This window comes from Gopherus flavomarginatus, chromosome 10 (assembly GCF_025201925.1).
Source record: "Gopherus flavomarginatus isolate rGopFla2 chromosome 10, rGopFla2.mat.asm, whole genome shotgun sequence".
NCBI lineage: Eukaryota > Metazoa > Chordata > Testudines > Testudinidae > Gopherus > Gopherus flavomarginatus.
In genome coordinates this window covers 9,668,540-9,682,820 of record NC_066626.1, presented here as the reverse complement: position 1 = coordinate 9,682,820, position 14,281 = coordinate 9,668,540, and the positions used below count along the sequence as shown (strand labels likewise).

Sequence of the window (14,281 nt, the reverse complement as noted above, 5' to 3'; positions counted from 1 at the left end):
CTTGCCCTGCCAGTGGGATCTCAGAATGGCCAGGGACCAGAAGCTGGCGAGACCTTAATAACCTGGGAGGGAACGCATGTGCTTAACAAAGCAGTTCCCGCGTGGCCTCAGCACAGAGCCACCGTTACTGCCCTGCCCAGTGGGCACAAGGGCAATCTGTGTGTGGCATTGGCTCGCTTGCATCAGCCACAAGCCAGCAGCAGCCACCTGGGTCCAGTACGTAGGAAAGGCGCAGGGCTCTGTGCTGATTGCTGCTGAAGGAGGCTGAACCCAGGAATGGGGGGAGCTCTCTGGGGCTTGGGGCCAGGCCCTGCTCGCACAGGAGTTGGGAGCAGGCAGCTGGTTAGAGTTTCCTTCTTGTGTCTCTCTTGTTCTCGTCTCAGCCATCCTGAACGTGTACGAAGCCCATCACAGCGCCTGGCTGAGGCAGCGAGCCATCGCCGAGCTGTATGACCACATCAAGGCTGACGACAGATTCACTAAGGCCATCAGCATTGGCCCGGTAGGCTGCTCGTTATCGCTCCCAACGAAGTAACGGAACTGGCTCCAATTCCTGCCCAGGTGCGGGAGAGACCAGCCTGGGACTCCCCGGCTCAGCACAGCTGCCCGGCTGCTGGCACGTAACCATAGCAACCAGCAATTCCAGGCAGGCTCAGGTCCTGTTGTGCTGGGCACTGCACACAGGAGAGTTCACAGTGGGTGACAAGGGGCGTGAGCAGGCTGGCGGGAGAGGAAAGCACGAGCAACCGCCTCCTTGTTGTGCAGTGGCCCTGGAGGCAGGGCGTGCCAGCTGTTCCCCTCTGCAGAGTCTTTACTGAGCAGCTGGTGGAAGGCCTTGGCTGGAGTGTGATGAAGAACAGACATGGGGATGCCAAGGGGTCCGTTCTGTGACCACAGCCCCAAGGAGATGTGCTCGCTCACCTGCAGACAGCCCCCAGCCTGGGGTTTGCTCCTGTGGCTGGTCACGAGGTCAGGTCATGCTGTGCAGGCCCTTGTCGAACTGCGCTCTGCAGGGGAGTGACGCCTTCTCTCTCGGCAGATTTCCAAGACCATTAACATGTTGGTTCGCTGGTACGTGGAGGGGGAGAGCTCTCCAGCCTTCCAGGAGCATGTCTCCAGGATCCCTGATTACCTCTGGTAAGGCCAGGCCCATGCACCTCCCCAACCCCGGAGACAGCGCAGGGCTCAGCTAGAGAGAGCCACTCTGCCCTGTGCGGGAAACCCCAGGCCCTAGCAGGGAACCTGCTGCTCAGACCTACCATGGGGGACCTCACTCTGCCCCCAGGGCTACCACGCTGCCTAGGCCCCAGGAGCAGGGAGCTCTGTGCAGGCAGCATGCAAACGGGGGCGGGGTCTTGCACTGATCGGCAGCCAGTTCCAGACGCTGGCCCCTTATTAGTGAGTCCCACTCGCTCCAGTTCTCCCAGTCAGGTGGGGGCCAGAGAGCTGGGAAGGGGCAGGCCAGGGCCCCTGGGGAAGTTGCTGCAAGGCTGCCCGTGAAGCTCAGTACTCCGTGCCCTGGCAGCAGTGCTAGACGCCTGGTGGCTGCGGGAGGTTGGGGACAGGACCATGCTCCCCTGGCTGCTGCACTGATGCGCTCTCTCTCCATGCAGGCTGGGACTCGACGGCATGAAGATGCAGGTAAGGCGCTGTGGCCCTGGCAGCGAACGCAGGGACGCTGGGCACGCTCTCGCTGCTGTGGGGCGGCTCACAGGGCTGGGCAGGGACCCCTCCCCCGAGGACTGAGTGCGTACTGCAAAGGGGGTCTCGCCAGCCTGCTCTGCCTTGGGGGATCCGTCACCCCTGCAATGTCTCCCTTTCCTGCCAGGCTGTTGATAGTCATAGGACCAGCCCTGGCCCAGCTGTGCAGCTCACAGCAGCGGCTTCTCCCGTCCCTGCTCCTCCTCCTGGCCGAGGATAGAAGGGGTTGGTATTGGGAGCAGTGTGTGTCCTTGTTCTCAGGCAGCTGCTTCCCCTGCACCTCTAGGGGGTGCTCTGCACCCGCCATCCCGTGCTCAGCCCCTACCCCACACGCATTGCCCCTGGGATGTAGCCTGGGATGCGGTCGAGTCCCGTCCTGTCCTACCTCAGCTGTGCGGTTCTGGCCCCCACGTTAATAGGCAGCCCTTCTCCTACCTGCGCTGGGGGCTAGAACAGAGCACTAACGGCTGCTCAGCCCCTGCTGAGTGTCCAGCAAGGAAAGGGGCTGCATGCTGCTCCCCCATGCCCTGGCCACACAGGCTACTTCTCTGTCCCACATCCTGCAGCTCAGTGTCTCCCAGACAAACGTGCCTCTCCCGGGACAGCCGTGCATCTCCCAGACACAGCTCTGCCACCTCCCTCCTCCCCTGCCCCACAGCTCCCCTTGCTGCCCAGCCAGCCGTTCGCACTGCTGTCAGTTTGTGCAAAAACTGACTGTTCCTTGTGTCGCAGCCTGGCCCTGGCCGGCAGAGCACTCGCAGACCTGCCATGCAGGCGGTCAAGTAGTACAGTGCTCCCCTGAGACCTTCTCCCAGCCTTCAGCTCCTTGGGGCTTGAGTACCACAGCTGCCTTCTCTGGGGCTGCCCCACAGCCCAGCCCTGCAGAGCCCAGATGCTGCTGCCCAAGCTCCCCATGTGCCTGGAGCCCGTCGGCCCATCCCAGTCCCCTCCTCACGCTCCCCTCTGGGTTCAGGATCCATGGCCAAACTGCCCTCGTTCTGAACCCCTCTGTGGGCTTGCAGGATTAGACCATAAAATAGCTTTGGAGGGAAATTCGAACCGAAAAACCCCATAACCCTGCTCCTGCTGCCCCAGTGGGTTCCCTTAGGCTGCACCCTCCCTTAGGCTGCACGGGGCCCATTGGTGCAATGTGGTGGTGCCTGAGCTGCGTGACTGCACCCAGCCATGTGCCCTATAGCCTTCTCTGTCTGCGGGGCCCATTGGTTCAGCGTGATGGCGCCTGCAGGCAGCGTGGCCCATAGGGGTGGGCGGGAAGCCTGGGGCGGATTGGAAAGCTGCTTCTCATTGCACACTCTTCTGTTCCAGGGCACCAACGGATCCCAGCTCTGGGACACAGGGTTTGCCGTCCAAGCCTTCCTGGAGGTAATGTTTGCTGTCGTGCCAGCCTTCTGGGCTGCCCCCCTGAGGGCCATGGGTTTCAGACAGGCACCATCCTGCACTTTCCTCAGTGCCGTGGCTCTTGGGGGCCCGGCTCCTGCAGTGTACGCTCAACAGCAACACTAGAGAGGCTTTGACAGCCTCGGGTGTCAAGACTGGACAGAACTGTGACAATCGTCGAGTCTGACCCCCTGCATAGCACAGGTCAGAGAATGTCACCCTGAGTTCCCTGTGCTGAGGCAGTAACTGGTGGTGCAGCCAGAGCGCAGCCTTTAGAGAGAGACCTGCAGGCTTGCGATCCCAACGAGCTCCGAACGCACGCTAAGGGCGCAGAAGAGCTAGTGCCCCGTAGTGTTGTGTGGGCGCACCTGTGTACAAAGGCAGGTGTGTGCAGGTTTGCAGGCAGACTGGCCTTTGAACGCTGGGTGCGAGGTGTCATTGGAGCAAGGCTAGAATGTCATGGGGCTCTGCACGTGTCCCCTGTAGTAAGACCTGGAGATGAGCAGCACTGTCACTGCTTGGGAACCTGCACTTGGGCAGCTGCGGGGGCGGAGCTGGCAGGAGCGTAGGAAAGAGCCGCTATAGCTGTTCCATAGGCATGTGGCATGCTGCCGGGGATGGTCCCTGAGAATACTGTCCTAACCCCTGCCAGGTGAAGGCATGTGGCCCCACGGCACTGGTGGGTAGGCGTTGAAATACACATGGGCAGGGACCAAGGGGAGTCCCTGTTACCTATTCCCCGCATGCGCTGTGCTCTCTTTGGGGTACTGGTACGAAGATGGGCCATATCGCACCTGCTGTGGTAAAACCCGCCCAGAGCCCAGCGCTGCTCGGAGCCAGCCGCAATGCTGGAATACAGAGACTGGGGTTTGACCGCTCTGAGTGAGCAATGGAGGTGTGTTGCTTGGCACAGCTCCAGCATCGGGCACTGCAGTGCTGCTCCGCCAGTCGCTCCGAGCCTGAGAGTTCCTGTTCCTCCCCTATAGCAGCCAGTGCAAGATAAGCCACCCCAGTGCAGATCTCCAGTGCCCTGGACTCCCTGGCTGGCCAAAGTGCTGTTTGACTCTTACCAGGGAGTGACCGTGCCTGGGACAGATTCCAGGAGATCTCTTCTAATTTGTGTGCTGAAGTGGGACTGTTCTTCATGTTTCCTGTGAATTATGTGTGAATGCCTCCGTTTCCCCTAGGCATTTCTTAAGTCTCTAGGGGGTGAGATTGTTGCAGAGCAAAGGGCCAGTGCACATAAATGGCCGATACTCCTGGCAACTAATAGCCTGGGCTTTGTAGGGAGCAGTTCCAGAGCATCACCCAGGAACTCCGTGACAATTTGTTTTTCCCCAAGAACTAAACTGATCACAGAGCTGAGCAATGACATTTCTTTATTTTGTGTGTGTGCCTCCTTGTCTAGGCTGGTGCTCAGAATGACCCGGCATTTGCTTCCTGTCTGAGGCAGGCACATGAGTTCCTCAAAATCACGCAGGTGAGCCCTGAGTTGGGGTCACACATGTGGGAAGCCAGCACTGACTTGGGTAAGACTGCAGTGTCCTGCATAGCTTCTCGGCATCCAGCCATGCAACTCATCCCCTACATGCGCTGTATTCATAGGCGCGGGAGCTAGGGGGATGGGGGTGCTGCAGCACCCCCAGGTTTCACTGTGAAACGTTTGCTGGTGCTGTTAGAAGGAAGCTAGTGTTATTTTGCAATTCTTGAGAATTCTGGAGATGTGCTGCACCAGTGTGGTGGGAGCAGGAATTGTGCTTTTTCACACTGCGTTTGAACACCCAGGGTTTACAGTTTCATTAGCTGGCTTTCAGCACTCAGTGCCTCTGCCCTCTGGCTGTGGTAGGAGATACAGAGGAAAGGGGTTTGGTACCAGGACACAGTAGGGAGAGAGGCCCAGAGTCTCAAAGGTATTGAGGTGTCTAACTCCATTTGGGGCTGACGGTCAGAGCGCAGGGGCATTTTGAAGCAGCGTGGCAGGGAGGTGAATGCTGTGGGTCCCATGGGCTAGCTCAGCTCAGGGGCTTTCGTTGTCTGTCAAACGCACTAGTTAGCAGAGTCCTTTTTATGCACCCTGTCAAATGTCTCTGGATCTGTAGGTTTCCTCCTTCTTACATTCCATGGGGCTTTTCTGTAGGGGCTGACCCAGCTGGGTTCTCTCTAGTTCTCCTGTTTCCAGAGCCCTGCCGCTGTCCCCCTGCAGCTCTGATGAGGGTTCTCACAGTGAGCTGGTCCCCACCCAGCTCTGGAGCCAGGGCTGCGAGTGCTGCAGGGCGTGGCTGTCACAGAGTGTGGGGGAGACAAGGCCCTGCACCCCGGCTTCCTGTGATTCACCAGGACTCTCAGCCAGCCAGTAAAGCAGAAGGTTTATTTAGGCGACAGGAACACAGGCCAAGACAGGTCTTGCAGGTACAGAGAACAGGACCCCCTTTAGTAAGGTCCATCTGGGGGCCCCAGGGAGGCCACAGCCCTGTTGGTCGGGGCGACCCTCTTTATTTCCCAGCCAGCTCCAAACTGAAACTCCCTTCAGCCGTCTCCTTTCTGGCCTTCCCCTGGCTCCTCCTCCAGCCTTTGTGTCCTTTGTCCAGTTTCCCAGGCAGAGGTGTTACCTGGCCTCCAACGCCCCTCCTGGGTTCTTATGTTACATGCTCAGGAATCCTCCCTTCCCCAATGTAGGCCTTCCCAGCAAAACTCCCCTGCAACCGTCCCAGGTTAGTACTCCCCACTCAGCATTCAAATAATACATCAGGAACATTCCTACTTCATCACAGCGGCGCATTTGGCCTTGTGAGGTGGAGTGTGCCTCACCTCTCCCTGCTCTGGGACACAGCTGGCACATGGGCCTGGCTGACCCTGAGATTCCTATGACGTCCCTGCACTGGTGCCGTTTCCTGGTGCTGCTCCGCAGGTGCTTCAGGCAATGGGAGCACACGTGTGAACCTTCACTGGTGTTCTCACCACCGCATCGTCCAGGCCTGTTCTGAGCAGGGCTGCCTGGCCCGGGGGTTGCACCCCAGCAGCCCTCTGCTCTCAGGCTGCCCTGTTGCTGGTGCTGGAGCCAGTGTGGCAGGGTAGTTTCATGGGAAGCTTGATGCACACGGTCCCAGCCACGGGTCCCGCTCAGGGCTCTGGGGGGGGTGAAGCACTGAAAACAAGTGGGTGCACAGGGCCCTCTGCAGCCGGGCTGGGGGGAGAGCTCCAGGTGCCCTGTGTGCTGACACAGCCATACCAGGGCAGCACTGGGGCGTACTGCAAAAGGTCAGCTGTGGAAGTCCCTTCTGCTGATCCCCTCCCACTGGTAGAGTCCAGGGCCAACCTTGGCCCCAGCCTGATCCAGGGAGATGTGGCACAGACAAGCACCAATCCCAGCCTGGCCTCTGGTGACCAGACTGTGGCAGCGGAGACAGGAGTGCTCTGCGGGTATGGCTGGCCTTGATCCCATGGCCATCACCATAGCCAGGGGCGGCTCCAGGCACTAGCGCACGAAGCGTGTGCCTGGGGCGACAAGCTGCAGGGGGCGGCCTGCTAGTCGCCATGAGGGCACCAGTCAGGCTGCCTTCGGTGGGATGCCTACGGGAGGTCCACCGGTCCCGCAGCTCTGGCGGCAATTCAGTGGCAAGTATGCCGAAGGCGCAGGACCAGCGGACCTCCCGCAGGCATGCTACCGAAAGCCGCCTGACAGCCATGCTTGGGGCAGCAAAATACATAGAGCCCTCCCTGACCATAGCTGTGGGACCCCTGCCCTTTGCAGTGCTCTGCTCTTGCAGTGGGGCCTCCTCACTGGTGCTCCTCGTGTCTCCTGCAGATTCCAGAGAACCCACCCGACTACCAGAAGTACTATCGGCAGATGAACAAGGTACAGCTGGCCACGTGCCTGGATTTCCCTGGGATGATTTTCCCCTGTTGTTCCATGTTTGTTCCTCACGTGTCTGTCTGCCCCTGGCTCTGCGCTGCTCGTGGGGCAGGGAACGAACCTTTTAGACTCAAAGTGGAGCTATCCTGTGATAGCGTCAGAGGGAGGCTCTGGCAGCCGAGCGACCCTCTGGTGTCCGGAGGAGTCTGTGGCCGTGACTGAGATGCCAGGTGCTGAGGGACTGACAGTTAGACAGGCTCAGCCTGCTTGGAAGAAGGGCATGAGCTGGCATTTACCTGGCGATGCCCGCAGCATGTGAAGCAGAACAGCAGGTGGCTTGGCGTCTGCATGTGGAGGTGGGACTTGGCCGATACACATCACATCGGTGGAGGAGGGGCTCTGTAAGCTGAGGCCAGTGGCTATGGGTCCGGGGCTGGCCGTCAGGCCGGTTGCCATGGAAGGAGATGTGGCACAATCCCACTAAGGCCTGTTTGTGGGTGTGCCTGGGCAGCATTGTTTTCTCCAGTACAGTATTTTCTGGTGCGGGAGGCAGCTTCACCTGGGTAATTATGAGTGTCCCGTGTAATAGGCAAAGTGCAGCCAGACACAGCGTGAGCTCTTGCCCCCAGGCTCCGCCATGGCACTGCCATCCTGGGCTGCAGCCCCCGCTGTGCCAGCTCTGGGCCTCACCTGCCCCAGGGCCTCCCGTTGTACCCAGATGCTCAGGGAATGTGTCTGGACACCTGCTCATGGCATGGGCTGGATTTCACCCAGCACTGGCAATTTGCTTGGGGCCCAGACTTAGGTTTGAAAACTATTGCAGTAGCTCCTGGTGCCACCTTGCTGTTAAGGAGGGACTCCCCTGCCTCCCCAGCCTCCTGCTGGACTCGAAGTGGGGGATGGTTGCTAGCGTTATCTCCCCATTTCGTGTGCACAGGGGGCACTGTAATGCGGGGTTGGATGAGGGGCTCCCCCATCCCTTGGGCAGGGCAGAGTGTGACGGGGGAGTTTCCCTTGCTCTCTGTGCTCCTGGGGCTGAGTGCTGGTGCCTGACTCCTCAGGGTGGATTCCCCTTCAGCACCCGTGACTGCGGCTGGATCGTGGCTGACTGCACTGCGGAGGGGCTGAAATCGGTGATGCTGCTGCAGGAGAAGTGTCCCTTCATAGCAGAGCACGTCCCCACGGGGCGCCTCTTTGACGCTGTGAATGTGGTAAGAGGTGGCGAGACCCGGTTGGGGGGAGAACCCAAAAGTCTGCGCCATGTATCTCGAAACAGCTTAAAACAAAATGGCTTCTGGGTAGGGGATGTTCTCCCACTGTGGGCCTCCGGCTTCCTGTGACTGGGCATACGGCCTGCTGGGCGTGAGCCTGGGATCACGTCTGGATGTGAGCTGGGCCTGGCTGCCATGAACCCCAGGAGGAGCCCAGGCAGGGCTGTTAGTGCAGTGCCTCTCGCTGCCGCTGGGTGTCGCTCATGAGTCCTGAGAGGGGAGCAGTGTGTGCAGCCTGACAGGATGGGACCAGGTTGCCCTGTGTGCGGGAGAGAGCTCAGAGCTATTCTCAGTCCCTGGGACGGCGCGTGGAGGGACAGCGCAGCCAGCACCTTTGTGCTGTCAGCAGACTGCCCTCTGGGGAGACACCCTGTGCAGGGAGCTCGTTCGCCCAGGTCTTGGGGAGCGGAAACGAGTGACCCGAGCTGGCTCCAGGGCCTTGGAGACCAGGCAGCTGTTCTGAGGGGAGGATAAAAGTGTCTCTGGCTCTGGCCAGCTCCTAGCAAAAGGGAAGGGGAAAAAGAGGGAAGAAATGAGGCCTCATTTAGCACAGAATTGAGATGTTGAGAATAAAATCAGGGAGCCAAAGGACATGAGGGAGAAAAATTCTTGAATTGCCTTTGCCCCAAAGCTCAGGGCCTGGGTAACAAACAAGAGGAATTGGAATTGCTCATCTATGAGCATAAATGTGATCTAGCTGTGGCATTACTGAAACCTGCTGGAACAAGTCCCACGACTGGAATGTTAAAATCAATGGCCCTGACTTATTTAGCAAAGTTCCAGTGGGCAAAAGGGGAGGGCAAGTGGCATCTACGTCAAAAATGGCCTCACCTCATGCATCCGACGAAGTGAGTATTCACCCACGAAAGCTCGTGCTCCAATACGTCTGTTAGTCTATAAGGTGCCACAGGACTCTTTGCTGCTTTTACAGATCCAGACTACCACGGCTACCCCTCTGATACTCACCTGTTCTGAGTCACTGATAACTCGGAAGACAATGATCTCAGATGCTAATAGATCAGTGTTCTAACAGACCGAGCACAAGTTAGTGTTTGCTACAGACCCCAAATCCAGGGCCGGTGCAACCATTTAGGCGGACTAGGCGGTTGCCTACGGCGCCGAGATTTGAGGGCGCCAAAAAGCGCCCCCCAATTTTTTTTTAAATGGTTGACCAGCTGCTGCTGCTGGGACAGAAAGGGAGTCTGAGCTGCTGGCGGCAGCTGGCAGTCCAGGGGGTCCCCTGGGTCAGGGCGCCGCCGCGGCAGTCGGCAGTCCAGGGGGTCCCCTGGGTCAGGGCGCTGCCGCGGCAGTCGGCAGTCCAGGGGGTCCCCTGGGTCAGGGCGCTGCCGCGGCAGCCAGCAGTCCAGGGGGTCCCCTGGGTCAGGGCGCTGCTGCGGCAGCCGGCAGCCCAGGGGCGAGGGTCCCCTGGCCCAGGGAAACCGGCTGCCGCGGAGGCGCACTGACCCTGGGTCAGGGCGCTGCCGCAGCAGTCGGCAGTCCAGGGTGTCCCCTGGGTCAGGGCGCCGCCGTGGCAGCCGGCAGTCCAGGATGTCCCCTGGGTCAGGGCGCCGCCGCGGCCGCCGGCAGCCCAGGGCATCCGGAGGGGGCGGCAGGCAGCTCCCGTGGAGCTGCCGCAGTCATGCCTGTGGACGGTTGGGTGCTTGCGCGGCTCCGGTAGACCTCCCGCAGACACCACTGTGGCAGCTCCACCGGAGCCGCGGGACCAGCGCACGGGGTGGCGACATTGCCGGCCGCCTAGGGCGCTCAAAACCCTAGCGCCGGTCCTGCCCAAATCACAGGAGGGGCCAGGATGTCTGGCCCCTTACGCACCAATCTACAGTGTGTAGGGAAAAAAGCTGTGTGATGATGGGGGACTTCGGTCACAGTGACACACGCTGGAGGGCTCATGCAGCCAGTACCAAAACCTCCTTGGGATTTCGAAATCTCATTGATGACAGGTTCCTAACTTAAAAAGTGCTGCCACCGAGACAAGAGAATTCTGTATTGGACCTTGTCTTGACAGATAAAGAGGAATTGATAACACAACTAAAAATTAGTGGAATCTTAGGTATAAGTAATCATAACTCGATCACATGAGTAATGTGCAAACAGAATAAAGTCCAGAGCAGAGGCATATATACTTGGTACTTTTAAAGGACCAATCTCACAAAGCTAAACAACTGTAACCCAAACCAGCTGAGAGGAGGAATTTAATCAGAGAAAATGTAGATGATAACTGGTAATTGTTTAAGAACAAGTGGATGCCCCAAAAGCTACAATCCCACAATCAAGGAAGAAGGCGGGAGTGGATAACAAAAGACTTGGATTAGAGGGGAGGTGAAAGCACCTATAAAAATAAAAAAACAATATATAATAAATGGCAGAAAAGGGAAGTTGAAATCGGAAGCTAAGAATTGTAGAAAATGGATGCGGGAAACACAGGGGCACAAGAAGAACTCTGTGGCCTGCAGAGTTAAGGATAATAAGGAGTTTAAGATATTAATATAACCCTTCTGCCTGTCTGAATTGGCAGCAACAAGGGCTGGGTTCAGTATCTAGGGGTTTCAGTAACGCAATGCAAAACCGGCTCAAGCCCCCACCCAGTGACTTGGGACAATTACATTCCACCCCCCGGGTGCCTCTAGGAGGCAATACTTCCCCTCTTGCAAGCACGGAGTCTGAGCGTAGCAAAATCCTTTTAATAAAAGAGGGAAACAACGCGGCATTAGGTTGGGGAAACACCACAAACAGGATTTATAACACAAACCATGAGCAAAAGACCCACCCCAAGTAAGTTTGGCACTATTCTTTTTCCCTCAGAGTCTTAAGTCCAACACCCCAAAAGACCACCCCAAAGTCCCAAAAGTCCAACACCCCCAAAGTCTCTGTCCCTGGTCAGTGCAGCCTCAGAGTTCAAAAGTTTATCTGCAGAGTTTTACACCTCCCCCCCCCCCCAGCCTGGGTGGAAGTGTGGGGGAAAGGGGTGCATGGCGTGTTAATGGGCACCTTATGTGGTCCAAGGCCGACTGCCCCACCTCTCCATGGGGTTCTGCTGCAGCCTTCACCACAAGCCCCTCCACTCCACCAGCCGTCCCTTGAGCTGCTCCAGCGTCCCACAAACTGCTCCGCTTCACTCCACTTGCTGTCCCGTGGGCCATTCCAATCATCCCACAAACTGCTCTGCCAGCCAGTTAGCAATATTTCTTCAGGTTCCCCCACTAGTTAACACAGCACTCAGTGATTTCAGCTCTTAGTAATTTTAGCTCTTTAGTGATTTCAGCTTGTGGTAGGGGAGCCCCACTACTGGTGCACCATTAGCCTAACGTGAAATCAGCACTGCAGTCTGTAACTAGACTCTTAATAAAATCAAGATCAGCTCTGCTGTTCAACTGTGGTGGTGCAGCAATTGGTATTTCAGGTTCTCAAAAGGGGTCCATACCATCAGATACAATTTATTATTATTACCACCACCCCAGTCTCTCCCTCTCAATTCACTGCAGTTTGGAACCCATGGCCCTTGTCGAATGAGTGCTACTTAGTTGATGGTGAGTCCCCCTGTCATAAAACAGTTCCACTGGCCTTGATTTACATAATCAGGGTAACAACACTTTATTCTTCCTGTCACAATAACAGAGAAACTGGAGATCCCACAGCAGCCAAAGTGACTATTTGGGCGGCTGTGGCCCCATGCTAGGTAGGATGGGTGTGCCTATGGAAACAAGACCAGCCCCTGAAGTTCTTTTCCACAACTCACCACAATTCACCAGCAGATGTCAAGGTAGAGCTCATCCTGACTCTGCTTACATTAAGAACAAAAGAATCCTGAAACTGGTGTTGGTCCATTAGTAGATGAAAATGATAATTTTATCAGTAATAATGCAAAACAAAGCGGAAGTGTTCAATAAATATTTTTTATCTGTATTTGGGGGAAAAGACAGATGGTGTAGTCATATCATATGATGATAATCTTTACATTCCACTAGTATCTCTGGAGGGTGTTCAACAGCAGTAACTAAAGTTAGACATTTAAAAATCAGCAGGTCCAGATATCTTGAATCCAAGAGTTTTAAAAGAGCTGGCTGAGAAGCTCACTGGACTGTAAATGTTGATTATTTCCATAAGCCTTGGAACATTGAGGACATTCCAGAAAACTGAAAGAAAACTAATGTTGTGCCAGTATTTGAAAAGGGTAAATAAAATGTTCAAGGCTGGACAGTCTGACATCAATCCCTGGCAAGATAATGGAGTGGCCAAGGAACTCCATTAATAAAAAATTAAAGGAGGGTAATGTAATTAATGCCAGTCACTAGTGAGATTAAAATTAGAATAATCAAAAAATTATTTATGGAAAATAATAATTTTTTGTCCAGTTTGGTTGACAAAGGTAATAGTGTTGATATGAGACTTAGACTTTTGTAAGGTGTTTAACATAGTACCACACAAAATTTGGTGAAAAAACTAGAGTGATACAAAATTAACCTGGCAAATGGATTAAAAACTGGCTAATTGATGGGTTTCCAAATGTAATGTAAACAGGGGGTCGGCACCAAGTGGTGTGTTTCTAGAGCTGTGTCAGAGGGGTCAGTTTCCTGGCCCTTGCTTTTTAATATTTTTATTAGGGCTGTCAGTTAACTGTGATTAATCCATGCGATTAACTAAAAAAAATGAATTGTGATTTAAAAAAAATTGCAGTTTTAATCTCATACAAGTACTGTAGTGCAGTCTGTTTATCATGAAGATGCAACTTACAAATGTAGATGTTTTTTGTTACATAACTGCTCTCAAAACCAAAACGATGTAAAACTTTAGAGCCTACTAGTCCACTCAGTCCTACTTCTTGTTCAGCCAGTCGCTAAGACAAAGAAAGTTGTTTACATTTATGGGCGATAATACTGCCTGCTTCTTGTTTTACAATGTCACCTGAACGTGAGAACAGGCATTCGCATGGCACTTTTGTAGCTGGCATTGCAAGGTAATTACACGCCAGATACGCTTCATGCTTCGACCACCATTCCAGAGGCCATTCTTCCACGCTGATGATGCTCATTTAAAAAAAAATGTGTTAATTAAATTTGTGACTGAACACTTTGGGGGAGAATTCTGTGTCTCCTGCTCTGTGTTTCACCTGCATTCTGGCCTATATTTCATGTTGTGGCAGTCTTGGATGATGACCCAGTACATGTTCATTTTAAGAACACTTTCACTGCAGATTTCACAAAACGCAGAGAAGGTACCAGAGTGAGATTTCTAAAGATAGCTACAGCTCTTGACCCAAGGTTTAAGAATCTGAAGTGCCTTCCAGAATCTTGGAGGGACGAGGTGTGGCGCATGCTTTCAGAAGTCTTAAAAGATCAACACTGTTATGTGGAAACTACAGAACCCAAACCACCAAAAAAGAAATCAACCTTCTGCTGGTGGCATCTGACTCAGATTATGAAAATGAACATGTGTCGGTCCGCTCTGCTTTGGATTATTATTGAACAGAACCCATCATCAGCATGGAAGCATGTCCTCTGGAATGGTGGTTGAAGCATGAAGGGACATATGAATCTTTAGTGCATCTGGCATGTAAATATCTTGCAACACCGGCTATAACAGTGCCATGCAAACACTTGTTCTCACTTTCAGGTGACATGGCAAACAAGCAGCGGACAGCATTATCTCCTGCAAATTGTAACCAGACTTGTTTGTCTGGGCGATTGGCTGAACAAGAAATAGGACTGAGTTGACTTGTAGGCTCTAAAGTTCTATATTTTTATTTTTGAAAGCAGTTTTTTTGTACATAATTCTACATTTGTAAGTTCAACATTCATGAGAAAGAGATTGCACTATTAGAGGAATTGAAAAATAGTATTTCTTTTGTTTTTTACAGTGCAAATATTTGTAATAAAAAATAAATATGAAGTGAGCACTATACACTTTGTATTCTGTGTTTGTAATTGAAATCAATATATTTGAAAATGTAGAAGACATCAAAATATTTAAATAAATGGTATTCTATTATTGTTTAACAGCGCAATTAATCATATAGTTAAACACGATAAACTTTTTTAATCGC

General features: G+C 54.3%; 2 protein-coding genes across 2 annotated transcripts in view; both read left to right on the top strand.

The window, feature by feature from the left end:
• Nucleotides 1-14,281, top strand: part of LOC127030286 (lanosterol synthase-like) — a 223,411-nt gene that overhangs the window by 37,645 nt on the left and 171,485 nt on the right. The gene's annotated exons all lie outside the window — the stretch shown is intronic.
• Nucleotides 1-14,281, top strand: part of LSS (lanosterol synthase) — a 37,260-nt gene that overhangs the window by 15,635 nt on the left and 7,344 nt on the right. Inside the window, exons 9-15 of the mRNA XM_050916501.1 lie at nucleotides 384-502; nucleotides 1,040-1,137; nucleotides 1,614-1,641; nucleotides 3,028-3,084; nucleotides 4,508-4,579; nucleotides 6,905-6,955; nucleotides 8,014-8,163. Coding sequence (XP_050772458.1) covers nucleotides 384-502; nucleotides 1,040-1,137; nucleotides 1,614-1,641; nucleotides 3,028-3,084; nucleotides 4,508-4,579; nucleotides 6,905-6,955; nucleotides 8,014-8,163 — 575 coding nt within the window. The remainder of the gene's footprint in view (nucleotides 1-383; nucleotides 503-1,039; nucleotides 1,138-1,613; nucleotides 1,642-3,027; nucleotides 3,085-4,507; nucleotides 4,580-6,904; nucleotides 6,956-8,013; nucleotides 8,164-14,281) is intronic.